The sequence below is a fragment of the Pan troglodytes genome, chromosome 18 (genome assembly GCF_028858775.2).
Source record: "Pan troglodytes isolate AG18354 chromosome 18, NHGRI_mPanTro3-v2.0_pri, whole genome shotgun sequence".
Lineage (NCBI taxonomy): Eukaryota > Metazoa > Chordata > Mammalia > Primates > Hominidae > Pan > Pan troglodytes.
In genome coordinates this window covers 3,718,183-3,744,175 of record NC_072416.2, presented here as the reverse complement: position 1 = coordinate 3,744,175, position 25,993 = coordinate 3,718,183, and the positions used below count along the sequence as shown (strand labels likewise).

The following is a 25,993-nucleotide window of genomic DNA, read 5'->3' as shown; positions in this document are numbered from 1 at the left end:
AGTGGCGTCTGGCGCAAGCGCTGGCAGCCACACGGCCAATTGGGAGGCCGAGGGGCGCGCCCGTGGAGTGGGGAGTCCCCGGCACCCCAGGTCCGCGCCATGGGCCGCAGGAGGGCAGCGCGCGGGCCGGGGGCGGAAGGCGGCCGCCCTCGGCACCTCCCGACCCGCTCCCTGGAGGCCTTCGCCGAGGAGGTCGGCGCCGCGCTGCAGGGTGAGCGAGGCGTGATGGGGAGAGCGGGTCAGGGTTTGAGGGCCTGCCCGGGGGTCCCACGCTGAGGCCGAGTGCCCTTCTCTCTCTCGTGCAGCTTCCGTGGAGCCAGGGGCGGCTGACGGCGAGGGCGGCCCGGGCCCGGCGGCGCTGCCCTGCACGCTGGCCATGTGGGAGTTGGGCCACTGCGACCCCCGGCGCTGCACGGGCCGCAAGCTGGCCCGCCTGGGGCTGGTGCGCTGCCTGCGCCTGGGCCACAGATTCGGCGGTCTGGTGCTCAGCCCCGTGGGCAAGCAGTACGTGTCCCCCGCAGACAGGTAGGCGCGGGAGGCCTGCCCTCGGTCGTCTTCATTTCCAGCGCGTGGTTCCCTTCAGGGATGGTTTAGTGGGACTTGTATGTCACACCCACATCCACACCCACGTGGGCAGGGAACGTCTGTCTAGTTTGCCTCCATTGCGTAGCGCGGAGCCTGGGATAAAGGAGGTTTTGGGGTAATAAACGTTTGTTGAGTGAATAAACACATGCTCCAGGTGCCCCAAGCAGCTGCCTCAAAAGCTTGCTCGTGAAGTCCGTTTGAGGGTGTTTGGGGATGGCGGAATGATGTCCCTGAATCCCTTACCTAGGCCATTCTCCGGGGACATGCTCCACCTTGGGTAGTGCTGGCTCCTGTACTTATCCCATGCTGTCCCTGGCAGACAGCTGGTGGCGCAGTCTGGGGTCGCCGTCATCGACTGCTCCTGGGCCAGGCTGGACGAGACACCGTTTGGGAAGATGCGAGGTAGCCACTTGCGCCTGTTGCCCTACCTGGTGGCCGCCAACCCCGTGAACTATGGCCGGCCCTACAGACTTTCCTGCGTGGAAGCGTTTGCTGCCACCTTCTGCATCGTAGGTGAGTCCGGGGGCCCCACAGCAGTGTGACCCGGCGGCCTGCTGTTCCTGCTATGCTCCCAGCATCATGTTTCCTGCCGACAGACCCCAGGAGGAGCATAAGGGACGGACAGGGAAACAGTTCAGACAGACCAGGGTTCCAGCCCCAACTGTCACTTCAGGTTTTCGGCCTGTGGAGTTGCAGTAGAGGCAGAATGGGATCGCTGTTCTATCAGGGCCGGTGTGTGGGGTGCCATTCATTATCAGGGCACCACTGCCCAGAGAATCCTCCTTATCCTCCATGTCCTCCTTACTGAATTGCTGATCTAAAGAGGCCCTGATGAGGCGTGGGGCAGTCTTGGTGGGAATGTTTGTGTTTCGCAGCAAAGGAGGGGGACTTGGTCGGTTGCAGAGGTGCGGACTGTAGCAAGGGAGGTGCAGGCTGGGGGCAACACGGGTTCTCAGGACTGTGAGCTGATGTTTGCTGGGGACCCTGCGGTTACTTGGGAGAGCGCCGCCATCCGGCAGCAGGGTGATCAGGAGGCACTCGAGGGGACCGTCGACTTCTTTGGGTTTCCTGTTTCTCACACCGTCAGGCTTTCCGGACCTTGCTGTCATTTTGCTGCGGAAGTTTAAATGGGGCAAGGGCTTCTTGGACCTGAACCGCCAGCTCCTGGACAAGTACGCGGCCTGCGGCAGCCCGGAGGAGGTGCTGCAGGTGGAGCAGGAGTTCTTGGCCAATGCCAAGGAGAGCCCCCAGGAGGAGGAGATCGGTGAGCCTTGGCAGGGTGGGAGCCAAGGCCCTCCAAAGCCTGGGGGGTGGGAGGCCTGGTCCTGCTCTGAGCTCACTTAGAGGCCACTTTCCTCTCTCGGCTTAGATCCCTTCGATGTGGATTCAGGGAGAGAGTTTGGAAACCCCAACAGGCCTGTGGCCAGCACCCGGTAGGTCCTTGGTCTTAATTTCATGATCACTCCGACCCAGGGCTCTCTTCTACCTCTGGCCTGAGCCCTTCCTGCTGCCTGGGGGTGGTGTCGTAAACAACATCCCGATGGTCTTCTGACTAGAAAACCTGCAGTGCATGTCCCACTGGAGAGGTTTGGGTTTGGAGAGCACAGGGAGGAAGAGGAATGTGTCCTCGGCCGGGGGCTTTTTGTGGATGACGTTGCCTCCAGCTAGCCAGGGAGGACGTCATTTGGGAACGTGCTTCCCCTCCTCTCCCAGGCTGCCCTCGGACACTGATGGCAGTGATGCGTCTGAGGACCCAGGGCCTGGCGCCGAGCGCGGAGGAGCCAGCAGCAGCTGCTGTGAAGAGGAGCAGACGCAGGGACGGGGGGCCGAGGCCAGGGCCCCGGCTGAGGTTTGGAAAGGAATCAAGAAACGGCAGAGAGACTGAGGGTTGCAGACATATATATTTTTGAGGCTGGGTGACGAGAAAATCTAGAGACATGAGGGACATAGATGGGCCTGGCAGCCTCGGCTCTTTGCGGCTGCTGGCAGGACTGAGCTGTCCGGGTTCTCCCCGCACTTCCAGCACAGCTGTGCTCTGTGTCCTGCCTCGGCGCTCTCGCAAATGAAGCTGCAGGCCAAGAAGCCCCTTGTGAGTCTGTTTTTCACACTGGGCCTGGGGAAGGGTTGGGGCGAACTCTCGGCTCTGCCTGGAAGGGTCGTGGAGCAGGTCTCAGGTGGCCACGGATATGTGCGTGAAGGACAGCTGACCAGTTGGCACGGAGCCCTTCACACTGACCACCAGCCTTGGGTGACGTCCCTGGCCTCAGAGTGACCTCAGGGGAACCTTTCCCCGGCCTGGGAGCCCCGTGGGGACTGGAGACCTATGCGGTTCTTGACTCACTTGCCCTCCGCATCCCCTCTGTGGGTGGAGGCTCTGGACCCTCCACCCAGTGGTGCCAGTGGCACCCTTTTCACTCCCCAGCTGTGATTACCAAAAATGCGTCTGCACATTGCCCGTTGTGCAGAGAGCACAGCCACTCACTGAGTTCCTGGAGACCAGCTGCGCACCGCCCACCTAGGGCCGGGGAGCCCAAGGAAGCGGGCAGGGAGGCCCACCTGGTGGTCAAGCCCACTCTGGCCTGCAGTGTATCCTGGGCAGCTGCTGGCCAAGTCCTGCCAAGTTGGCCACCCAGATGTGGGGTTGGGTGCAGGGGTTCACAGCACACACCAGACAGACACGGCCAGGGTGATGGGAGCCACGGGGCCAGCCACGACACACACGTCACAGCACAGGAGGGGCGCCGTGGGCCCTGGTTGCACAAAGCTGGCCACAGTGAGCTGGAGGATGCTTCAGGGAACTTGGGGTGGGGGCCGGGGCTGGCAGCTGATGGACTCAGGGGTCCGCCTCCATGCACTTCTCCAGCTCCTTGAGTTTCTTCACGAACTCCTGCGCCTCCTTGCTGGTGCGGCCTTCCAGCCTCCTCAGCGCAGATCTCACTGCAAGCAGCGCGGGCAGGTGTGTGGGGGCCGGGGTCAGGCCCGCTGCCCCTGCCTCCACCCAGATGCTCACTCACCCTGGGCTCTGGGCCGGCACAGGTGCAGGGTGACAGGCTGCCCAGCCCTTGCACCCCCGCCCACCTGGGGCCGGGCGACACCACTGACGCCACCTAGGCCGAGGGCCGCCTCCCCAGCGAAGTCATTGGTGGACAGCCAGTCGTGGTCCATGACGGTGAACAACACACAGGCCGCACGGCGGCGGCACGCCTCGGCAGGCACGGAACTGCGGACAGAGGCCAGTCAGGGGAGTCTCACTCCGGCAGCCTGGAGCCTGGGGCTGGGGCTTGGGACACTCACAAGTAGAAGAGTTCGTCGTATACAGGGTGCAGCGTCCGGGTCTTCACCTGGGTCCTCTGGCTGCGGACCAGTGGAAAGAGATGCGGTGGGCCCAGCTCCACGATCACAAAGGGGTCACTTAAGCCTGCAGGAGCACAGTCGTGAGCCCCCCTGCCCCCATCCCACCACCACCCGACCCGTCCCCGCTGCAACTCACCGTTGGCGTCCAGGGGGAGCAGGTCCGCGGCGTGCAGCACCTCCACGGCCAGCCGCTGCTCGGCCGCCTCGTAATGGCAACGGACGCTCAGGCGTCCAAACCGGTTCTGCTCCAGGGTCCTCTGCGGAAAGGCGGGTGAGCGCAGCTGGGCTCTGGGAGCCTCGGAGGCAGCACCCTGTCCCTGGCGCCTCCCTACCTGTTTGAGCTTGTCCAGGTAGAACTGCTCGATGCACTCGCGGGTGGAACATTTGTGCAGCCGCAGCTCCTCCTTCAGCCTCTGCAGGGGGAAGCGCATCAGGAGGGGGCCCCTGGGTGCTGGTGGTCAGCGCTGGCACTTGGAGACCTGACTGCCCGTGGGGCCACCTCATGCTCAAGGACACAGCCCGTGCGGGGCTGCAGTTTGAACTCAGTCCCCTCATCCACACCCCCGCCCCACAGAGGGTCCCGCCTCACCTTGTAGCTTCCATCCCTCAGGCTCTCCAGGGGCAAACCCTGACCCTCTGCGTGGAAAAAACTGACCAGGGCCTGGGGCAGGGAAAGAAGGCAGAGGTGTCAGGGAGCCTGGCTTGTGCTGGGGACAGGTGGAGACCCCCAGCACAAAGGGGCCCAGGCAGCACTGGGGGCTCAGCAGCCCAGGGCAGAGCCCTTTCTCACACCCTGGCGGGCATCGGAAGCTCCCAGGAAGCGTGGGGAAGGCCATCACAGAGGCCACACCTCGGCATTAACGGGAGGAGGCGCTGTGGACAGCCCTGGAGTGGCTGTTCTCCAGCCACAGGAGACCAGGCAGGCCAGTGGGGACAAAGGGAGGGATCAGAGCAGCCCTGAGGCGAGGGCCGGTGGGGAGGACTCCTTCACAGGGCTCTACCTCCAGCGTGAAGTGGAAGCGGCTGTAGAAATCAGCAGAGACGTCACGGTTTGCACCCAGCGCCTGCAGAATGGCCTGGAGGAGTAGCTCCCACAGGGCCTCCAGCACCCTGCAGGGCGGCATCAGTGACCACAGGCCAGCCCCACCTGCCCCGCTGGCCCCACCTGCAGAATGGCCTGGAGGAGTAGCTCCCACAGGGCCTCCGGCACCCTGCAGGGCGGCCTCAGTGACCACGGGCCAGCCCATCCCACCCCACCCGCCCGCACCTGCTCAGGTTCCCCTTCACCAGCGAGGCGTTCAGCAGGGCCAGCTTCTCATCCAGGTACTTCATGAGCGGGGCCACGGCCTGCGGGCAGGGGTGGTCAGGCCAGGCTTACCCCGCACCTCTGCCCTACCCCCAGTACACACGGTGCTCCACGGCCCCTCGCCCTGGCACTCACCTCATCGTTCTGGATGGAGTCAGGCGAGAGACTGATGTGCTGTACATACTTGCGGATGTCGCCCACCATCTGAGGGCAGGAGCAGTGCTCAGCATGGGCAGGGGGCACCAGGGACTGCCTCCACGCCTTGGTCTCCAGGCCCCACCCACCTTAGAGGTCAGGTGCGCTGTCACCGTGTGGGCCTCCCGTTGCAGATCATCGTCCAGGGCCTGTGTGCAGCTGAGCAGGGGGCGGGGGAGCACCCCCTCGGGCCCCGTGGCCCCCTCTGGCCATGCCAGGCCCTTCAAGGCCTGCCCAGCAGCCTTGCGCACGAGCTCCACATTGTTGAGGACCACGCAGAGCTGGAGGAGGTGTGGCCAGGCAATGATGGGTCGGGGGCCTGGTGATTGCCCCCCACCTCCTGCCGGCTCCCCTCCCCAGCTGGCCACTCACCGCCTCGCTCACTGCTTCACCGGCCGCCCCTGGCTGAGTGTCCACCTTCTTCCGAAGCAGCTCCGTATAGAAGAGGGTGGCCTCACACATGTCCTGAGGAAGGGACGGCGGTGGGGAGCCATGAAGCCCTCCCCTGCCCCATCTCCTCTCCCACCTGTTCCCCTCACCCCCAGGGCCCACCCACACACCTGGCCAAGCTGGGTGCCCAGCCCCTGAGCCTGGGCAGGGTCAGGCCATGCCAGGCGCACCCACAATTCCTGGATGTGGCTGAGGCAGAGACCAGCAGTGGCTGCGGAGCTGCTGTGCCTGGAGGAGGCGTCCACAGGCTCCAGCTAGGGAGGCAGGAGAGGCTGGGGTTGCTGGGGAGGCTGGGGAGGTGGGGGAGGCTGGGGTTGTGGGGGAGGCTGGGGTTGCGGAGGAGGCCGGGGAGGCTGGGGTTGAGGGGGAGGCTGGGGAGGCAGAGGAGGCTGGGGTTGCTGGGGAGGCTGGGGTTGCTGAGGAGGCTGGGGTTGCTGGGGAGGCAGGGGAGGCTGGGGAGGCTGGGGTTGTGGAGGAGGCCGGGGAGGCTGGGGTTGAGGGGGAGGCTGGGGAGGCGGAGGAGGCTGGGGGTTGCTGGGGAGGCTGGGGTTGCTGGGGAGGCTGGGGAGGCGGGGGAGGCTGGGGGCCTGGACCAGCCCCAGTGTCCTCAGGCCAGGGCAGCTGTCACCGTGTCCATGTCCACGGCTCCCTGAAGCCTCCACTTGGCCTGGTCCCTCAGCACTTGGAACCAGAGCTTCACAGCAGGCAGGAAGGGGGCGTGGATGCCAGCCAGGGCCAGAGAGCGGCTGTCCCTGTGATGGGAGGATTGTGAGGGCTCGGCCCTGACTCAGACACCTTAACCAGCACGTTCCAGGCTCACAGCTCCAGGACCGTCCCCCTCACAGGTCCTGGGGCCCTGGTCCCAAAGTCTGTCTGCAAGAGATAGGGATGGGGCACCCACCGGCCAGGGATGCTATCCCAGAAGCGCTGGAGGTCAGCCAGGGTCAGGTAGAGCTCAAAGAGCCCCGAGGCCACCTCCAGGGTCATCTTGGGGCTCAGCTCCTCCGTCAGCACCCATGCCTCCTCAGCCACCTGTCCGGGACAGCAGGATCAGGCCTCCGGCAGCAAGGAATCCCAGGCCCATCCTAGCCAAGGGCATCTGCCCACTTCCCCATGCCTGGCAGGCACCCGGGGTCAGGGACCCTCCTCACCAGACGCTCCAGCTGCCGGAAGGTCAGGGTGAAGACGTCCACATTGAGGATGCTGCAAAGCAAGGGACACACCTCATCCACCTGCGCCCCACCTGCAGGCCCTGTTGGCTCCAACCCCAGCCCCAGGACAGCACTGAGGGGCCAGGCCCACCTGTGGAAGAGGCCGGCGTACACACTGTAGCAGAACTGAAGGTCGTCATAGACGGCGTCGGCCAGCACAACCAGCCCAGGCAGGCGCTGTGGTCCTGGCTGCAAGGAAGCCTAGCTCGTACCCACCTCTCGGCTGCCCGTACCCCTCACGGCCAGGGTCCCCCACAACTGCACCTGCTCTCGGGGACTCTTGGCATTCAGGATCCTGTCGTACCACTCACGGTTGCCTCTCTGCAACAGACACCACCAAGACAGCATGGTGGATTGCAGGGAAGAGGAAGAGGTGGGCAAGAGACCGTTGTGCAGAGGTGCAGGGTTGGGAAGGCAGGGAAGGGGAGGGGAGGGCTTAGCAGCCGGCCTCCACTGGGCTTTGGAACACACCTTCAGGGCCGCAGCAATGTCCATGTTCAGCTCCGTCTCGAAGGGGCAGATCTCAAAGGAGGGTTGGAAGAGCTGCAGCTTGCCCAGACACCTGGGTGGGGGCAGCACGCTGACGTGGGGCCTGCCCTGCCAGCCGCCCCCACCCACGCTGACACGCGGCGCTGCACCCACTTCAGCAGCAGCTCCAGGCGGTAGACAGCGGTGCTGTTGGTGGCAGGGAAGTAGTCTCGGAGCTGGCGCAGCAGCTGCAGCCCGAACTCAGAGAAGGCGGAAAGGCTATCAGCCAGGCTCTCCTCCTGTGGGGACAGGGCCCTTCAGTGCCAGCAGCCCCGACCGGTCACTGATGAGGAGAAACATCCTCCCTGCCTTGGCCCGCAACACCCTTCCCCCGGCATGGTCAGCCCAGCTCTGCCCTGAGCAGCACCCTCCACAGGCCCAGTCGGCCTGTCCCAGACGGCCTGTCCCAGCCTCGGTTTCCACCCACGCAGCTCACGTAGGGCCTGTGCCCCTGCAGTTCCCACGTCCGTCCTGCCAGGGCCGCTCCCTCCTGTCGCTCAGATAGGCGCCACTTTGGCGGCTTTCCCCAGCCCTGTCCTAAGTCCTGGCCGCCCCCCGAGGTGACTCCCACGAGTCTCCCGTCTCCTTTCTGTAGAGCGCTGGCTCTCGCCCATGTCATACAGTTTGTCCATTTGTCTTTGACCCCCACGCGGGCAGGACTCTGCCCCTCGCCGACCGGCACTGAGCGACCCCAGTCCCCAGCACTCCCTTCGCCATGGCTGGCAAGAAGGTCCCGGCTGCACCCACCTGCTCCTGGGGCAGTGAGGGAGCCTCTTCCCAGTGTGCCTGCATGTCCTCCAGCAGCCCCAGCAGGTAGCTGTAGTCCAGCGTGCAGGTTTGATGGTGGCGGCTGCTGACCTGCCAGTGCCTGTGGGGCCCGGCCCATGGTCAAAGGGTATGAACCCCGCCCCTGCCATGCCCACTCAGCACCGCCTACAGCACTACCCCTTTCTCTGCCCCACCCAATCAGCACTGCCGCGCCTACTCATAGCACCGCCCCTTTCCCTGCCCTCCAATTAGCGCTGCCGTACCTACTCATGGCACCGCCCCTTTCGCTGCCTCACCTACTTGTAGCACCGCCTCTTTCCCTGCCCACCCAATCAGCGCTGCCCCACCTACTCATAGCACCGCCCCTTTCCCTTCCCGCCCAATCAGCGCAGCCCCACCTACTCAGCACCGCCCCTTTCCCTGCCCCACCCTCCCAGCCACGACATCCACTCACCGTATGGCCCCCAATGCCCCACTCGCTCACGCCCGCCCACATTCCCCGCTCACTCGTAGCTCCACCCACTCACAGCACGGCCAGCTGCAAGGGTGACAGGTTGCTCTGGGCTCCGTGCAGGCAGAGGATGGTGGCGGCTGGTGTGCTGAGCTCTCCTCGCCAGCTGCTGGAGTTGGGCTGGGGGAGGAGGTCTGTCGTGGGTGGAGGCGGGACAGCCCCACATCCCCTCCTCAGGCCCCCTGCCGGGCTGTTCCAATCCTAGGCGCACCCACTACCTCCTCTGCTGAGTGCTCCAACCGCAGCAGATGGCTGAGCAGCAGCAGGTGGGACAGGAAGCCCGATCGCCCGCGCTGGCTCATGGCCGTATCCCTCTGCAACGCAGAGCCCACCCAGTCACCAGCTCTGCCCCCGCCCCAAGGGCGGGGGTGGAGGACGGGGACGCCCACTTTCCCCACCTGCGTAGTGATCAGCTTGAGAACCAGGTGGCAGTGTCCCTGCACACGCGAGGCACTGGAGCGTGGCTCCAGCTTGAACCAGCGGTCGACGCCAGCCACAGGCACCTCCTGGGGGTAGCATGGGGGTCAGGCCCACCAGACTCCTCCCCCTCTCCTTCCACACTGACTCTGTGAGACCCTGGAGAGACCACATGGCCTGGGCTTCCCTTCTCCGGGGAACGAGGGTGACAAGCGCACTCAGTGGAGGCCCAAAAGCAGGAGCTTCTCCAGGCAGTGCCCTGCCCCTTGAAGGCTGGGACACTCCCCAGGCCCTTCTCTAAGTGTCACCAGCCCCACCCCACAGCCACTCACCCGGACAGGTATGTTGAGGCACCCCAGGAAGTCATCGGTGTGGTCCTCGGTGGGTCCTGCTGTCCCGTTTGCGCGGGCTGACTTGACGATCTGTTTGAAGTACCTGGCCACCGCAGGTGGTGAGCATCACGCTGATGGCTCCTGGGGACCCACTGCCCGCCGGGCCCCATGACCAAGCTGAGGGCACGGGTGACGGGTAGAAAGGTCCCAGCAGTCATACCTGCCCATGCCCTTCAGGCCGATGACTTCATTCAGCTTCCTGCACGCTTCTACCAGGGATACATCGTCATCATGATCCCTGGTGGGGACAGGGGAGGACCTGGCTTGTCTGGAGCCCGCAGCCGGGCCCTGAGTCCGTCCTGCTCCCCCGCAAAAGGTGTGCATCCCCGCCGCCCTGCATGGCGCAGGGGCCTGTACCAGATGTCCAGGTGCAGCTGGTCCGTGCTCACGTCCTCAATCTCGCTACAAGGAGAACAGAGATGCCCATGAGGGTCCCCGGCAAGGCTCTGCCCAGGCCCGGGTCAGGGAGTCCAGAAGCAGCAGGGACCAGGCCACAGGCACCCGCTCTCCAGACAGGCTGTTCAGCTCCAAATCCCGATCCTGCCAGGTGTTGCCAGCCGTGTGGCCCCGGTGGCACAACGCCCATCTCTGGGCCTCAGTTTTCTCCTCTGGAAAGTGGGCACACGGCCCCACAGAGACCGGGAGCTGCTGCGAGCCACCACCCTCCAGGCACAGCCCAGCTCTGGACCCCAGGCAGAGCCCCCCTCCCGCACCCAGACGGGCGAGGGCCTCACAAGAGGAAGTGCTCCTTCCAGACGGGGTTCAGGGTGCTGCTCTTCACCTCGGTGACCTGGATGCACTTCGCGGGCAGGGGTCCGCCGCGCTTGCTGCCCTTGCGGAAGCCGAAGCGCTGCTCCTTCTGCGCACGGGGCTCCCGCGTGGCGTCCGAGGCAGGCAGGATGCCCAGCATGCAGTACGGGTCGCTGAAGCCTGGGCACGGCAGGCGTCTCAGCCCCGGCCCCACGCCCTCTGGCCCTCCATGGCCACCACGCCTCGGCGCAGCCGAGGTCTGCTGGGTCCCCACTCACCGTTGGGGTCCTTGGCCAGAAGGTTCTTGGCACGCATGACAGAGACTTTCAGGGCATACGTGGGGGCCTGTGGACAGAGGGGCGTGGGGGGCCTGGTGAGGCTGAGCTGCCCCCCAGATGCCCTACTTAGCATGGAGGTGACAGGGCCTTGCCCCGTGCCCCCGCCACGCAGGCACGTGCTGGTCAGTGCCTGCCCAGGCAGCGGCGGCCTCACCTTGGCCTTCCTCACTCGCTCGATGGCCTCGGTGTGCTCCTCAGGGCTGGTGCCAAACACCTGTGGAGGGTGGCTGGGTTGGCAGGGCCTAGGCAACCCCTGAAGTGAGGCTGGCCACTGTCTGGGGACCTCGGGCTCAGCCCATCACAGACACCCAACCTCAGTCCTCATGGGTGCAGGGTTGGGGGAAGCGTGGGAGGCAGCGGCAGAGGGTTTGTGCCAAGGGGCCTGGGCATGCCCAGAGATGGTGGGTGTGATGAGGGCCACACAAGTGCATGCGTGGGAATGGGGGCCACGGGAGGACAGGGGAGTTCAGAGCACATGCAGGTGGAAGCCGGGAGCATCCTTCGAGGTGTGTCTGTCAGCCTATGTGCATGTGTGCGTGTGTCTGTGTGCACCTGCAGCCTCTGTGTGTGTGTGCCTGTCTGTGTGCACCTGCAGCCTGTGTGCGTGTCTGTGTACACCTGCAGCCTGTGTGTGTGTGTGCCTGTCTGTGTGCACCTGCAGCCTGTGTGCGTGTGTCTGGGTGCACCTGCAGCCTGTGTGTGTGTGTGCCTGTCTGTGTGCACCTGCAGCCTGTGTACATGCGTCTGTGTGCACCTGCAGCCTGTGTGCGTGTGTCTGTGTGCACCTGCAACCTGTGTGCATGTGTCTGTGTGTACCTGCAGCCTGTGTGCGTGTCTGTGTGCACCTGCAGCCTGTGTGCGTGTGTCTGTGTACAACTGCAGCCTGTGTGCGTGTGTGTGCACCTGCAGCCTGTGTGTGTGTCTGTGTGCACCTGCAACCTGTGTGCGTGTGTCTCTGTACACCTGCAGCCTGTGTGTATGTCTGTGTATACCTGTAGCCTGTGTGCATGTGTGTCTGTGTGCACCTGCAACCTGTGTGCATCTGTGTGCACCTGCAGCCTGTGTGCATGTGTGTCTGTGTACACCTGCAGCCTGTGTGCGTGTGTGTGTGTGCACCTGCAGCCATCTCTGTGTGCTGTGCACGGATCGGGGAGATTCTGCATACTGTTTGGGTGATGATGGTGTCAGTGGGTGGGGAAGGGGTTGAGGTGGGGAAGCTGTCAGGGTCTGGGTCAGGGTCAGGGTGGGCTGACCTGCTGGAGATAGCTGAGCAGGGCCTCCTCGTCGTCCACCTGGTCAGGGCCCATGGTACCCGCGCGGTAAAGCACCGTGTACAGGGCCTCCTCATAGAGCATCTCCACCTGCAGGTGAGGGAAGGGCGGCCACAGTGCCGCGTCCCAGGCCCCCAGCCCTCAGCAGCACCTCCTGTCTGCCGAGCCCAGGCCCCACCTCTGCCTCCTTGCACCAGGAGCCCCTCCGCTCCTCACTCACCCACCCACTCACCCTGGCTCTCTGCCATCACCAGACCCTGTGCACACAGTAGGTGCCTATAAACGGCTGAGGGAGCGGCCGCTGCAGACGACTGCCCCTGGTTCCCACCCCCACCTTTACCTCCTCTGGGGCCAGGGCTCTCAGGCCGCGGCTGGGATCCACAGGCTCCGGGGGTGCTGGCGAGCCACTGCGCAGGGGGACCTGTGTGTGGGGCCCAGGGTGAGGCCTCTGACGGCAGGGAGAGCCCCAGGCCTGCAGCAGGGAAGACAGGTGGTGCCCTAGGAGGTGGGAGCGAGGGCAGGAGGGAGCGGGGAGGAGCAAAGGGGGAGCCCCATGCTGGGCTGTGGTATCGGGCCCTGGGGGTGGCACCCTTACCTCGAGGCACGGCAAGCCCTGTCTGCCTTCCCCCTTCTTCAGCATGAGGCGCATGTGGGCAAAGAACTCCACGCCATCCCCGGGTTTCCTGGAGAAAGAGTCGGGTCAGCTCACAGCTCTCAGCACGCTGGCCCCTGCCTGGGACCCTCGACTCCAGGGGCAGTGGGGAAGGACTGGGTCAGCTTGCAGCTCTCAGCATACTGGCCCCTGCCTGGGACCCTCAACTCCAGGGGCAGGAAGGGCCATGTGACATCCACAGTGTGGCACAGCTAACTGCAGACCCTCCTTCCCGCCCAGGGGTGCTGGGGCAGGGGCGGCCATGTGTGAAGTCTGGCGGGAAATGGCCCTGTGGGCATGTGGGGCTGGGCCCCTCGGCACCCACCAGGCCCCCGTGGCAGGCTCCTGCGGGTCGGCGCTAGCACTCCCTGGGTCCTGCTCAGTCCTGCGGCGGAAGGACGGGCACACCTGCACCTGCCTGAGCACGCTGCTCTTAATGTCCAGCAAGGTCGACATGGCGGGTGACCTACAGCAGAGAGCACAGCCCGCAGCCTCAGGTCGTCCACTCAACCCTCCGTGCACCACAGCAGGTGGGGGGGGGGGGGCAGAAAGAGGTGGGGCAGAGGCCTGGGAGCTCACCCACCGCCTGGATGGCGCTGGGCACCTGGTCAGGCAGTGAGGGCTCCTGTCCCCACACCTGCTGGGTGACCGGCTAAGTCCCTGCACCCCCTGCAGGGCGGCTTCAGGGAGGAGGTAGCAAATGCTGTCAAAGGCGGGGCTGGTACCCACCCAGAGCTGGGGGTCCATCAGGGACTTATGGGGTCTCGCTGGCGAGGGAGGCGGTTGCCACACTCGCCCCCCACACCCCTCCCCGCGACAGCACAGCAGGAGGCGCCTGTTTCCTGGGGCTGCATCAAGAGGACCAAGATCTGGGCCACAGCACTCAGCTCCCCCAGCCCCCGTGCCCACTCTGGGGCCAGGACAGATGCCAGGTACCCAGCTCTCCTATGTAGGAGATAAAAACTCGCCAGAACCCTGACATCCTGGGTGGAGGATGCCCATGTGGCCAGGAGGCCCTGGAGGGGACTGCCTGGGGGTCCTCGCTCACCAAGCACAGCGGGGGTCAATGCCCCCTCCTCACCCCAGGAGCTGGTCAGCAAACCTGAGGTGGACAGTAGAAGGTGGGGGGCAGTGTCCCCACAAAGCAGGGCCTGCTCCCCATAGTTGGTACAAACGAGAACATGAAGCAAGCCGGGCCCCGCTGGAAAATGCCGGGTGTAGGGGCTACAGTTCCCTCCCAGTCCATCCAGTGTCAGCTCCCCTCATGTTGCCATGACAACTGAGCCAACCTGTCAGCCTCCTGCTTGGAGCAGCAGCAGCAGCAGCAGCCCAGATGTCACCTCTGGGACAGAGCTGCCCTCTGCCAAGGCCCGGAGCCTGGGCCCAGGCAGACCCGGATGCCCCCTGGAAGGCCCCACCCACTTTTCGTTTTGTTTTGTTGAGATGGAGTCTCGGTCCAGGCTGGAGAGCAGTGGCATGATCTCAGCTCACTGCAGCCTCCACCTCCAGGTTCAAGTGAGTTGCAGTGGCGCAGTCTCCGCTCACCGCAACCTCCGCCTTCCAGGTTCAAGCGATTCTCCTGCCTCAGCCTCCCAAGTAACTGGGATTACAAGTGCCCGCCACCAAGCCCAGCTGATTTTTTTGTACTTTCAGTGGAGACGGGGTTTCGCTATGTTGGCCAGGCTGGTCTTGAACTCCTGACCTCAGGTGATCCACCAGCCTCGGCCTCCCAAAGTGCTGGGATTACAGGCATGAGCCAGCACCGCCCAGCCCACCTGTGTCAGGGAGGAAGGCCGGGTGGTACTGCCCTGCACACCCCCTTCAACAGGGGTAGGATGATGGCTAAGACACCGTAGCCTCCTGAGACCCTCTTCCTCTGCACGGGTGCAGGTGCAGACCCTCCACCTCTGCACTGCCTCCCCACTCCATGAAAACTGTCCCAGAGCCAGGCCACCTCTGCCCCACCACAAGAGAGGTACCCACTCTTGGGTTCCTGTACCAGCCTTGCCGGCCTCTGATTTCTAGGACACCGCGCTCCCCCAGCCCCCCGGGGTCCTGGCCTTGCTGTCTGGGTCCCTTCCCTTGCCAGTGCTCCCTCATCCACCTGCGGAGGGTGCCTCCGGGCTGGGCACACTGGCCCTCGCAAAGGGCATAGTCATTCTCACGGGACAGGAGAGGAAACGAAGACCAGCAGGTTCTACCGCCCACTCAGGCTCTCACGGACAGTTGGCCCTGCATGCCAGGCCAGCTCCCCACAGTGGCACTAGACTCATAAGCTCAGTGGGCAGCATGGGGGCCTGGGCACACCATGCCAGTGGTGGGTTCCAAACGGACTTTGTCGAGCCAGCTCCCGGGCCCCTGCTGTGTCTGTGGGGGTTCAGGGTCACCAGCCCCAAGCTATACCCACACCAGCTCAGACACCATTCCCGGACATCTCGTCTTGATTCCAGGGTCCCTGCCAGCCCCTGAGCCCTGGGTGCAGGCTCTTACGGGACCAGACCCTAGAGCTGAGCACAGGAAGGAGGGTTTGCGGCTCCCACCCTATGAGAGGCAATGCTTGCGGGGGGGACTCACCTCCTTCAAACCTATCAGTGCCTTCCCCTGTGAGCCTCCCCCCCAAAAGATAGGGGGGGCTTGGTAGGCTGGGTACAGTGCTTCTGGAAGCTGTCACCCCCACAGCCAGTCGTGAAATCCTCAGGGGCCTGGGAGTCACAAGTCCCCTTCCCCTCCCTTGCTGGGTGGAAGAGGCTGCTCCCCCTGCCGCCCCCCGAAGCCAGTGGAGCAGCCGCTGCTGGAGCTGTTGCCAGGGCAACCGCCGCGGCATGTGCGTGTGACAGGGGCGATGGGGGCTCGCAGTCCTGGAGACAAATGTGACGCAGGAGCCAGTGGCCTGAACTGCGGGGTTGGGGAGGGGGTGTCTTTGTGATAAGATGTTCCAGGCAGAAAAAGGGGGCTCGGTACCCTCCCTGCATTTTCCTCTCCACATTCACCTCCTCATCCCCAGAGCGGCCCGAGAGGGGTGCCCTTTGCTCCCTGCATCTCAGATGGGCAAACGGAGGCGCAGGGCTGGGAGCCCGCCCAAGGTCCCAGAGCCAGCAAGTGGGCCGGGGACGGCAGTCCAGGTCTCTTTGGTGTCCCCAGTGCTAAGCTCCTGGGACAACCAGCTAGGCCAGCCCCCCGACCCCAACTGCAGCTCCTGCCCCTCCCACTGCCCGTTGCTAGGATGGGTGCAATAATGGCGTCTTGGCACAGGTGTACAGAAGACTTGGCTCATCCTGGGTGCGCAGAAACCCCTTTGGTTCCCCTGGAAACCCCAGGCTGCCTGGGCAGCTGATAGCCTGGCTGCAGCCAACTGCGTGGGCCCTGGGAGCCACCTGCCACAGAGGCCAGAGCTGCTGTGAACGGTGGGCATACGCATCTGTCTGTGACCAGTACAGGAAGCACTGGCTGCCTGGGTGGCTCTCAGCACTTACGGGGCAGGAGTGAGCCAGGTGCAGGGGACCCCCCGTCTTTCCCGTGGGCCCAGATGTGATGTAACTCCTTCCCAGTCTCTCACCCTGGGACAGTAGCATGAGGCAGGATGAACCCCCCCATACTCTGCTCATGCCTGATGCCAGGACCAGAACCACACTCCCATCTGTCCAGTGAGCAGACGGAGGACCGCCAAGGAGCTCCTGCCTTGTGGCACTGGGGCTGAGCCACACCTGCCCATCCCACCTTGCTCCCTGGCTGTCCCCCAGGCCTGGGCTGAATGGGGAATGACATATTGCAAGGAGGATGGCACATCTCATTTCACAGCCCAGGGTGGGGGCGACTTGCCCAGAGCCCAGATGTGAACCTGGGACTCTTAAGCCAAGCCGTCTCCTGCCAGGCCATTTGGGGGCTCAGGGTTGGGGGCAGTGAGGCAGCTGAGTCTGGGGGCAGCGGAGCAGAGGCTGGGTCAGCCTTCCTTCCCAGTGCAGGCTGTCTAGGAACAAACGCCTTCAACGTGTTGGGGGCGCCCTTCTTACCACATTTGGGGCAGGGGGTTAGCTGATGGTGCCCTGGGTGTGTGCCTGGGGCAGGAGGTGGCAGGACATCTGCCCCACAGGCTGGCTCTCCACGCTGCCCTCTTGGTCTTCTCTCCAGCTTCCCTGCTCTTCCTCCCTCAGCCCCCCGACTCCCCTTCACCAGGCCCTGGGGGTTTCCCGCAGGAATCTCTCCCTGGTCTCACCGACTCCTCCAGATGGCCCCTGCGAAGCCGATGGCAGTGCCCAGGTGCAGGTCACCTGGCGGGCCCGCTGCAAACGCTGCTCCCCGGGGTCTCATTCCAGTCGAACCCCGGGAATGTGCATTCTAACAAGCGCTGCCGGTGGCCTTGGGCTCCCTGAAGCCTCAGACGGCTGCCAAGGTCCAGCCGCGGGCGCCCAGCAGGAGCGCAGGAGACCGGAGCCCGAGGAGCCTTCTTCCTCCCCTCGCCTGTGTCTGCGCAGCGCTCCCTCCTCCCTCTGCTCACCGACCCCCTCCCTGCCCCGCCTCGCGGCACCCCCTTTCCCGGGGCCCCGGGCGCCCGCAGGAGCCACACCCCCAGTTCTATGGGGGTCTCTCCCCTTGGAGGGGGCGGGCGGTCCGGGGTGAGTCTGGGGGCGGGTCTAGTGTGTCACTTTAAACTCCTCCCCCGGAGACCCCGGCCCAGGCAAGAGCCCACAGCCCTTTGCCGAGTGGGGCTGAAGGAGGGGCCGCTTTGCACTCGCAGGGATTTCGGGGAGACTAAAGGGCCTTACGAGGACCTGCGGGAGGAGGGAAGGGACGAGGACGCTGGGGGGTGCAGCCCGCCCGGGAGGGGTGCTGGGAGGCCCCGGGCCCGTCTGCTCCCCCGGGGAGGGAGGCGCGGGGGTCGAAGCCTCGCTTGGCGGCTCAAGTGCGGGGGAGGCCGTCGCCAGCGCCCGGATACCCTCCCCGTCCGCTCCGCAGTGCGGACCCACCGCCGCACCCTCTCCTGCGCGTTCGGAGGGGAAATGCCCCCGAGACCCCGCCCCTCCAAGCATGCGCGGCCTCAGTTTCCCCAGGGCCGAGGGGGCGTCGAGACCTTCTCACCGCCCCCCTTCTCGGAGGCCACCCCCGTGCCTCCTGGGGGACCCGGACCAAGGGGGCGGCGGCCGTCGGTCCGTCCGGGTTGGGGCGCGGGGCCGAGCCCAGACGGCAGCCCAACAGCACTGGCTGCAGCCCGCGGCACTTACCGTGGGCCGGCGCGGGGATGGGGGGGCTCCTGGGGCGCTGCGCTCGGCACCAGCTCGGGGACGCCGAGGCACAGCTACCGCTCCCAGCCGCGCGCGCCGACGACTGAGCAACTGCTGGGCGGACGCCGCTGCGGGGGCGGGGTCTGACTGGGGGCGGGGCCGGGCCTGACCGGGGCGGGGCCTGACCGCGCTCGCCCCGCCCCCCGCGTCCACTGCGCCTTAGGGGACCCGGCCGGGGTCTCCGTGCCCTGAGCCGGGCCGGAGCCCCCTCCCCCGGGATGCGGGGCTGTCAGTCAACCCACAGGTGGCTGCGGGACGGGGAGCGGGCTTGGCTGCCTCGGGACCCCGCCTGGCCGCGCGCGCCCTCCCCGTGGCGCGTGGGGTCTAGAAAGGGGTGGTCGGCGGGGTCTCCTCCGCGGACCTTTCTGGAAGGGCCTGACTCAGGGACCCCTCGCGGGCCCCGCCGCTCTCTTCTCGGGGCGGGGATGCGTCCTGCAGGGATCCACTCGGAACGCCCCACGCCCACGCGGACGGCCTGTGGGGCGATCGTCCCTGGGGCTCTGGTGAGGGCCCAGTTGGCGCTTGTGGGGTCACAGCCGGCCAGAGCCCCCGGAGCCCCTGGGGTCTGCACTGGACCCCGCCAGCCCCTCCCGGGTGGCTCCCCACTCTTCCTCCGCTGCGCTGTCCTGGAACCCCAGCGGGCCCGCGGTCTCCTGCAGGGTTTGTTAAGGCATTGATAGGTCCTGTCCCCAACCCGCTGGTCCCAAAGTCTGGGTGGGGGGGCGATCTGCGTTTTTTCCCTTGTTTTTTTTGAGACAGGGTCTCGAAGAAGCTCTCAAAAATAGCTCTCAACCAGGCTGGAGCTCAGTGGCACCATCTCCACTCACTGCAACCTCGAACTCTCCGGCTCAAGTGATCCTCCCGCTTCAGCCTCCCCAGTAGCTGGGACCACCCGCCGGCTAATGTTTTTTGGTTTATTTTGTGGAGATGGGGGTCTCCCTATGTTGCCCAGGCTGGTCTCAAACTCCCAGGCTCAAGGGATCCCCCTTCCCCGGCCTCCTAAGGCGCTGAGATCACAGGTGTGGTCCCCACGCCAGCCAGCACCTGCACTTCCCAGCTCCAGTCTGCTGCCGCCAGTCCAGGGACCACACTTTGAGAAGTCCGTGCTAAGCATGGTCCTGTCGGGGGCCTGAGGCTCTCAGACTTGCCGAGGGTGCAGCGGCCCCCCGGTCGCACCTGCGCTTGGTCGAATACAGCTGGACACTCGCAGCCCTTCGGGGACAGGGGGTGGGGGGTGGTCAGACTTTGGACTTTTCACCCGAAGGGCACCTGGGCAGCCCAAGGCCAGACAGGCTTCCAGAACACAGCTCTTCGAAGGGAGGGGGCCCGTCTGCCAACAACTGTCTTGGCTTCTGGATCCCAACTCACTCAAATCCATGCCCGCCCCACACCTGTCTGTGCAGGATCGGGGGCAGGACCCCTGGGTGGGCTTTCCTTCGGGACGCTCGGCCCAGGCTCTGCCCCATCCTGACCCAGCACAGCCAGGCCGGTGGGGGAGGGCAGGGAGCTTGCAGGAAATGCAGGGACTGGCTGGGACAGGGACGCGGTGTGGGAAGCAGGGGAGGGGGCCTGGGCCCTCAGCCCCACTCTGTAGCAGTGTTCCTCCTGAGGGGCTGGTGGGTCTGGAGACCGGGTCTGGGAGTGACGCCCCTGCCTCTGCGGTCTTGCACCAGGTTCTGCCCACCTGTTGGAACAAACACAGGCCGGTTGCCATGGTGACCACACTGGCTTTGAGTGAAGGGACAGGCTCTGCAGCTACGGTAAACAGGAAGTTGGGAGGGGCAGCTGCTGCTCCGGCCCCTACGAGAGCACCAACCCTGAAACCAACACTGCAGTCCGTCGGGTGCGGGAGCACCCTTGGAGACCTCTCCCCACTGTTTTCTAGGTAGGGAGACTGAAGTCCGGAGACGGGAAAGGGCTTTTCCAGGGCCACATAGCGATAGGCTGAGTCCCAAACCAGCCCTGGGCCTCCGTTTCCCCAGGAGAGGATGGTCACTAGGACTGTCCCCTCCACAAACATTTGGTGCGGAGTCGCGGAATGAACGAGCCGAGCGACACCCCACTCAGTGACCGAGGCCTTCATTCTCCAACTTGTTCTGAGGCTGAAGACAGGCTGACCTGGATCAAAGTCCCAGCACCCTACTCACCCCTGCCCCAGGGCGACCCTCCACTGCCCGGGCCTCAGTTTCCCTCTTCTGTAAAATGGGGACAACAGCAGCACCCACCTTGGGTGCAGCTGGGGGACCTCAGTGAGCCAATTTCAACTCACAGCAGGTCAGCCTCAGTCCCAGTTGGTGGGGGTGGGAACTGCAGCCACCCAGCCAGAGCTCCGGTCCCTCCAGTGACCCAATTTACCTTTCCATAGCTTGGGGCTGGAAGCCCATCCTCGCGTGAGTCCCCTCCCACTAAGAGAGAGGGCAGGAGAGTGGGCCGCCCACCCTCCCCACCCTGAGCCCCAGGCCTCACTCTGAAGGGGCTACCCTGGCGTCTCTGCCTTCGGACCCGAGTGCAGACAGCTGCCGTGCTCCGGGGACAGTGAGGGGATGGCGCAGGTGCAGGAACACCTCCCAGCGATGTGTCGGGACACGAGACCCCCTGCCCAGACGGGGTCAGAGCTTGAGGAGGCTGCTGGGGCACCAGGGCTGCTTGTGCAAAGCTGAGAAAAGCCATTTTTCAAGCCTGGCTCTTTTCACATTCTCAGGACTTTGTGCTGGAAAGGGTCTGGCAGGCAGGGAGAGTAGCTTTTCCTCCTTAGGGCCGGGCCGGTGATGGGGGGCGGTGGGGGGGCAGATAAAAACACCAGGCTCTGGATACGCAGGCGCCAAAGCCGCTGAAGCACACAGGTGAGGCCATGGCAGAGTTAGACACCCCCTCCTGTTCCACGCTCATGAGCACAGCGCAGGGCCCAGTGCTACCACCCTCTGGTGGCAGCCCTAGAAATTGCAGGCACAGCCTCCCAGAATCTGCCCCCAACTTCCCTCTGAGGACCCAAGCAAGGAAGGGCAGGGTCCTTGGAGAGCTCGTGGGGTCAGAGCCCAGGGACTCTGGCCAGGGACCCTGCCTGCCCCGGAGCTGGAGGACCCTGAAGACTGCCAGAACCTGTTACTTGCCCCATCAAGAGAGGGGCTCTGGGTGGGAGGGCCTCAGCCCAGGTCTGGCCTCATGCCTGAGATGCTGGTCTCCAGAGCCCACACCAGAAGCTCCGGGAGTCCTGCTGCCACGCGTGCACAGGTGGGGCCGGCTGGAGGTGACCACCCAGTGTCACGCTGGAGTTCTCTCAGGCCTCCGTGCTAGTAGCAGCATCTGTGAGGGGTCCAGGGCAGGGCGGGGACAAAGAAGTGGGCCCAAGACAGGGTCCCACCAAGCCTCCAAACAAAGGCCATTGGTGTGCCAGAGCCCCGCAGGCAGGACAGCCCCTGCTGCGGTGAGGCTTGGATGGCAGGGAGGATGGCACCCTGTCCCCTGGCCAGGCCTCCCACCAGCCTGAGGGTGGGGGTGTCAGAGGCCCCTTCCCAGCGAGATGGGCTTCTGTGCTCACTGTGGTTAGGGGCCCAGCAGGGAGAGGCCAGGCCCTCAGTGTGCATCCTTCTGTGCAGAGCTGGGGTTGGGAGGCGACTCCTCCCAGCTCTGGGGGCTTCAGAGTCCTTCCTTTTCTTTCTTTTTTTTTTTTGAGACGGAGTCTTGCCCTGTTGCCCAGGCTGGAGTGCAGTGGTGTGATTTCGGCTGTAACCTCTGCCTCCTGGGCTCAAGTGATTCTCCTGCCTCAGCCTCCCGAGTAGCTGGGACTACAGGCACCCGCCACCATGCCTAGCTGATTTTTTTGTTTGTTTGTTTGTTTTTCAACTGGTAATCAATTTATTAAAATAGTTGACTTAAGCATCTGCAATGGTGACTTCCACTTCAACTCCTGGCTCAATACTGATGGAAGTAATCTGCTTAACAATCTCAGAAGGACTGTGCAAGTCAATGAGTTGCTTATGGATGCTCATCTGGAGTTTTTTTTTTTTTTTTAATAAGTTTTTTTTGAGATGGAGTCTTGCTCTGTTGCCCAGACTGGACTGTAGTGGCGCGGTATTGGCTCACTGCAAGCTCCGCCTCCTGGGTTCACGCCATTCTCTTGCCTCAGCCTCCCGAGTAGCTGGGACTACAGGCACCTGCCACCATGCCCGGCTAATTTGTTTGTATTTTTAGTTGAGATGGGGTTTCACTGTTAGCCAGGATGGTCTCGATCTCCTGACCTCGTGATCTGCCCGCCTCGGCCTCCCAAAGTGCTGGGATTACAGGCGTGAGCTGTAACCTGGCCTCATCTGGAGTTTTTCTTGTAGTGATTCTCAAAGTGTTGGTAGGATTCAAACCGGTCCTTTCACTTTGAGATTCTTTTCCTTTGTGCCTCTGATCAAGTCAGCACACACCTTTTCAAGTGATTTTATGCTGTAGCTCGTTAGAGTGATTCAGATTTGGTGAATTTTGGTGAATTTGGTGAATTTTGGTGAATTGCCATCTCTGGCTCCTTGGGTGTTTTTCTGGTATCCTTAAAAGCCAAAAGAATTTTTTAGGCCGGGCGTGGTGGCTCACACCTGTAATCCCAGCACTTTGGGAGGCCGAGGTGGGCGAATCACGAGGTCAGGAGTTCGAGACCAGCCTGGCCAACATAGTGAAACCTCGTCTCCACTAAAAATACAAAAATTAGCCAGGTGTGGTGGCGTGTGCCTGTAGTCCCAGGCACTCGGGAGGCTGAGGCAGAAGAATCGCTTGAACCCGGGAGGTGGAGGCCGCAGCGAGCCGAGATCGCCCCACCACACACCAGCCCGGGCGACAGTGTAAGACTTCATCTCAAAAAATAAATAAATAAATTTTTAAAAAATAATAATAAAGCCATAGCTGCTGCGTGGCTTCCTGACCAGCTTGTTCCTTGGCGAGAGCGGACAGCGGTGAGTCAGGAGCAGGAGCGTGCGGATCAGCGATTCATAGCACCTACCACCACGTCTTCCTCAAAGGGCTAATTTTTGTATTTTTAGTAGACACGGGGTTTCACTGTATTGGGCAGGCTGGTCTTGAACTCCTGACCTTGTGATCCATCCGCGTCAGCCTCCCAAGGTGCTAGGATTACAGGCATGAGCCACCGCGCCCGGCCTAATTTTTGTATTTTTAACGGAGATGGGCATTTGCCATGTCGGCCAGGCTGGTCTTGAACTCCTGACCTCAGGTGATCCTCCCAACTCGGCCTCCCAAATTGCTGAGATTACAGGCGTGAGCCACCGCGCCCGGCCTCAGAGTCCCTCCTTAAACGCACAGCCCAGGCTCGGGAGGCCGAGGCAGGAGAACTGCTTGAACCCGGGAGGCGGAGGTTACAGTGAGCCGAGATCATGCCACTGCACTCCAGCCTGGGCGAGAGAGTGAGACTCCATCTCTAAATATATAAATAATAAATAAATAAATAAATAAGGCACAGCCCGCATCGAGGAGTGGGAACTTGCCTTATTCGGCGGAGGGCATCCTGGAGGAAGGGCAGAGGCCCAGGGAAGGAAGAGCCCAAGCCACACGTGCCCGCTGGTTTTCTTGTGCCTGTTCCTATTTCTTCCTAAGAGCCGGATAAGCCGACCTCCTGGCAGGTGCAGAAGCTTTTGGACCAGGCTGGGCCAGAGACAGGCAGGGTGGACGGGACCAGTTGCCCCAGCCCCTTCCCACCCAATGGGCCAAAGCCAGGAGCCCCCACCCCAACTGGGCCCAATGGCTTCCTCAGACCAGGTGGTGCCTGGGGATCTCAGGCTGCGTCTCCTGAGCAGGTGCTTCAGGACACCCCCAGACCCAGAATCAGGGTCGGCTGGGGATGGATCCCAAACCCAGCACTCCCAGGCCCCTCCCTGCTGGAGCTGGCTCAAACCAGCTCCAGCCAGTCCGAATCAGTGCAAGGCCCTCCAACCTGGCAACTTGTCGTCATGGTAATCATGAGGAAGGCTTCCCATCAGCGGATCCCAGTGAGTGATGGCGCGGCCAGGCCTCAGGTCCAGGAAGGTGAGGCGACCTGGGGACCAGCAGCCTGGCCAGGAGCCTGCATTCCTGGGGGCAGCGGCCAGCATGGTGGCCAAGTCTCCTAGCCTCCTCCAGCCCAGCCAGACCCAGGTCCCAAGGGACCTGAGAGACGGAGGGCACCTGTGGCTAGCCCGACTGCCAAAGCCAAGGGAGGGCTCCCCCGGCGCCAGCTCAGGCCTGGCTAGCCCGTCCCACAGGGGGCTGGGGTCCCTGCACCTGTGCACCAGACTCCTACCTGGTGGCTCTAGCCAGCCCTGGATGGGCCCTGTGAGGAGAGCTCTCTGGACACCTGGGGTCCCTGCTCCCCAAGGAGGTCCCCTGCCAGGGACAGCAAGAGCAGCCTTGAGTCCCAGGGAGGAGACCCGTAGAGCAGGCCAGGGAGGTGCAGGTGAAGAGACCCCGAGGCTGGGGGTCACCTTGGCTAGAGGGGATGTCACCCGGAGGGGCTGACGTGGGGCTGGAAGCAGGACCAGAACAAAGCCCTGGGGGGTAGGGCTGGGCCTTGGGGTCGGGGGGGCCACCCTGTGGCCCCAGTGGGCTCCCACCCCCACAGCCCAGGGGAGCCAGGGACAGGGCAGGAAAGGACACACCCGGCAGGCCGCAGTCTGTGCAAATGCTTTAATTGGTGGATTCTTAGATACAGTGGTTAATCCATTGCCCACAATTCTTTACTAATTCCGAGGCACCTCATGCCGGGAACACACTTTCCCTTCCACTAAACAAAGGTGACCGCGTTTCAGAGCTCTCCTCTTACAAGGTTCACGTCCTTCGTTAGGCCGAGGACCGTGGTACTACAAAAGAACATTTCGTTAGCTGAAGTCACTACGATTGGCTAGAAACATCCGTTACTTCAGAATACGTTAACTACAAAATATATTGAATTTCCACATGTATTAACCATATACATGTGTAACTATTACTAAATGTAGTTCAGTCATTACAAAATAAGACATTCTGGGAGCGGGCTACAAATATTCAAACCAGCTGAATTCCCCAGGTAAGGCCCCGTGTTATAAACAAACCACAAACATCAGACGTCAGACCGAGAGCTCAGTGACTGCAGGATGCGTAGCCGGAGAAGCCAACAAGGCACTGGCACCGCAGAGTCGCTGGGGGGGTGGGGGGGGGCACTGCCGGCTCAGGGGGCCTTTGGAAGTCACCTCTAACTTCGATTCCCAGCCAACAGCGGCTGGGGTCCCACATGGACCCGGAGGGTGCCAAGCACCCATTCCCAGGGCCCTGGGCCGCCCTCCCTGCATTCTTTGCTCCTTTGGGGAGCCCCACCCTGCCCCCTTGGGACCCTGCACTTGGGCCACGGGGACCCAGCTCCAGCCACCGGGGGGTGCCAGGGCAGCAGGGCCAGCTCCAGCCCCAAGGCTTGAAACGAAACTGAGGAGGGCCAAGCTCGCTAGGATGGGGAGACTGGGTTGGGGGCCGGAGGTCGGAGGGCTGGGAGCACTGGGCTGTGTCCCCCAGGGTTTCCCATCTCTGTCCACTGCGCCTTAATGCTGGGAGGTGACCGACACCCAACTTCCCAGCCAGGCCACTTCCTGCAGTGGCTCAGCCACGGCTCAGGCAGCCCCAAGAGGCCTGGCCGGCCCAACCTTTGCAGAGGGCTCAGCGTCAGGACGGCTTCTGAGGCGCACAGCCTCCCCAGGACAGACCACGCTCAGGCGGCCTCAGGACAAAGAATTCCAGACACAGGCTGCCCAGGGCCCTCCACCTGGCGCTAAGGGTCGGGGAAGCCCTGGAGGGCCACGGCTGTGGGCTCTCCCAGAAAAAGCACCTGGCGTTTGCCACGGGTGGTAGCAAGGCTGCCTCCTGAGGACACAAGGGACAGACACCTGAGGTGGCACCCTATGCACAGCACAGCTCCATCCCTGTGACCTGGCCACTGAAGAGGGGCACCCCCGCCAGCAGGCTGCCTGGATAGGAGTCCTCAGGCAGCCCCCA

The 25,993-nt window shown here is 63.7% G+C and overlaps 2 protein-coding genes across 4 annotated transcripts; one reads left to right on the top strand and one right to left on the bottom strand.

The window, feature by feature from the left end:
* The first annotated feature begins 7 nt into the window (after positions 1–7).
* TSR3 (TSR3 ribosome maturation factor) lies at positions 8–2,667 on the top strand. The gene is made up of 6 exons (XM_016929142.3): positions 8–211; positions 306–525; positions 905–1,098; positions 1,673–1,849; positions 1,955–2,018; positions 2,299–2,667. The coding sequence occupies exons 1-6, from the start codon at positions 100–102 to the stop codon at positions 2,468–2,470; spliced, it is 939 nt and encodes a 312-aa protein (XP_016784631.1). The 5' UTR covers positions 8–99; the 3' UTR covers positions 2,471–2,667.
* Positions 2,468–18,063, bottom strand: BAIAP3 (BAI1 associated protein 3). Of its 3 annotated transcripts, none has more exons than XM_024349704.3 (34): positions 17,948–18,063; positions 13,054–13,194; positions 12,672–12,759; positions 12,417–12,497; positions 12,059–12,166; positions 10,960–11,019; positions 10,746–10,812; positions 10,452–10,647; positions 10,075–10,119; positions 9,878–9,955; positions 9,658–9,760; positions 9,307–9,414; positions 9,127–9,222; positions 8,925–9,028; positions 8,377–8,497; positions 7,744–7,868; positions 7,573–7,663; positions 7,366–7,422; positions 7,193–7,290; positions 7,042–7,093; positions 6,792–6,922; positions 6,519–6,642; positions 6,001–6,144; positions 5,813–5,905; positions 5,530–5,721; positions 5,381–5,449; positions 5,207–5,286; positions 4,941–5,049; positions 4,529–4,600; positions 4,272–4,352; positions 4,076–4,196; positions 3,880–4,003; positions 3,600–3,805; positions 2,468–3,522 (listed from the first exon to the last, which is right to left on the bottom strand). In XM_024349704.3, the coding sequence occupies exons 2-34, from the start codon at positions 13,182–13,184 to the stop codon at positions 3,419–3,421; spliced, it is 3,459 nt and encodes a 1,152-aa protein (XP_024205472.2). In that variant the 5' UTR covers positions 13,185–13,194; positions 17,948–18,063; the 3' UTR covers positions 2,468–3,418. The 3 variants fall into 3 exon arrangements, with proteins under 3 accessions (XP_024205472.2, XP_024205471.2, XP_024205473.2); XM_024349703.3 differs by having other exon boundaries at positions 12,417–12,548; positions 17,948–18,036; XM_024349705.3 differs by lacking the exon at positions 17,948–18,063 and adding an exon at positions 16,942–17,095.
* Between the last annotated feature and the right edge of the window lie 7,930 nt (positions 18,064–25,993).

Bases quoted from the DNA above. Each gene is read 5' to 3' on its own strand.
- TSR3 (XM_016929142.3), top strand. From the start codon at position 100: ATGGGCCGCAGGAGGGCAGCGCGCGGGCCGGGGGCGGAAGGCGGCCGC. The intron at 1,850-1,954 runs GTGAGCCTTGGC...CTCTCGGCTTAG, and splicing joins CCCCCAGGAGGAGGAGATCG to ATCCCTTCGATGTGGATTCA. The intron at 2,019-2,298 runs GTAGGTCCTTGG...CTCCTCTCCCAG, and splicing joins AGGCCTGTGGCCAGCACCCG to GCTGCCCTCGGACACTGATG.
- BAIAP3 (XM_024349705.3), bottom strand. From the start codon at position 17,036: ATGAGACCCCGGGGAGCAGCGTTTGCAGCGGGCCCGCCAGGTGACCTG. The intron at 6,145-6,518 runs GTGACAGCTGCC...CTGCCTCCCTAG, and splicing joins GAGCCGTGGACATGGACACG to CTGGAGCCTGTGGACGCCTC. The intron at 4,353-4,528 runs GTGAGGCGGGAC...TTCCCCCTGCAG, and splicing joins TGAGGGATGGAAGCTACAAG to AGGCTGAAGGAGGAGCTGCG.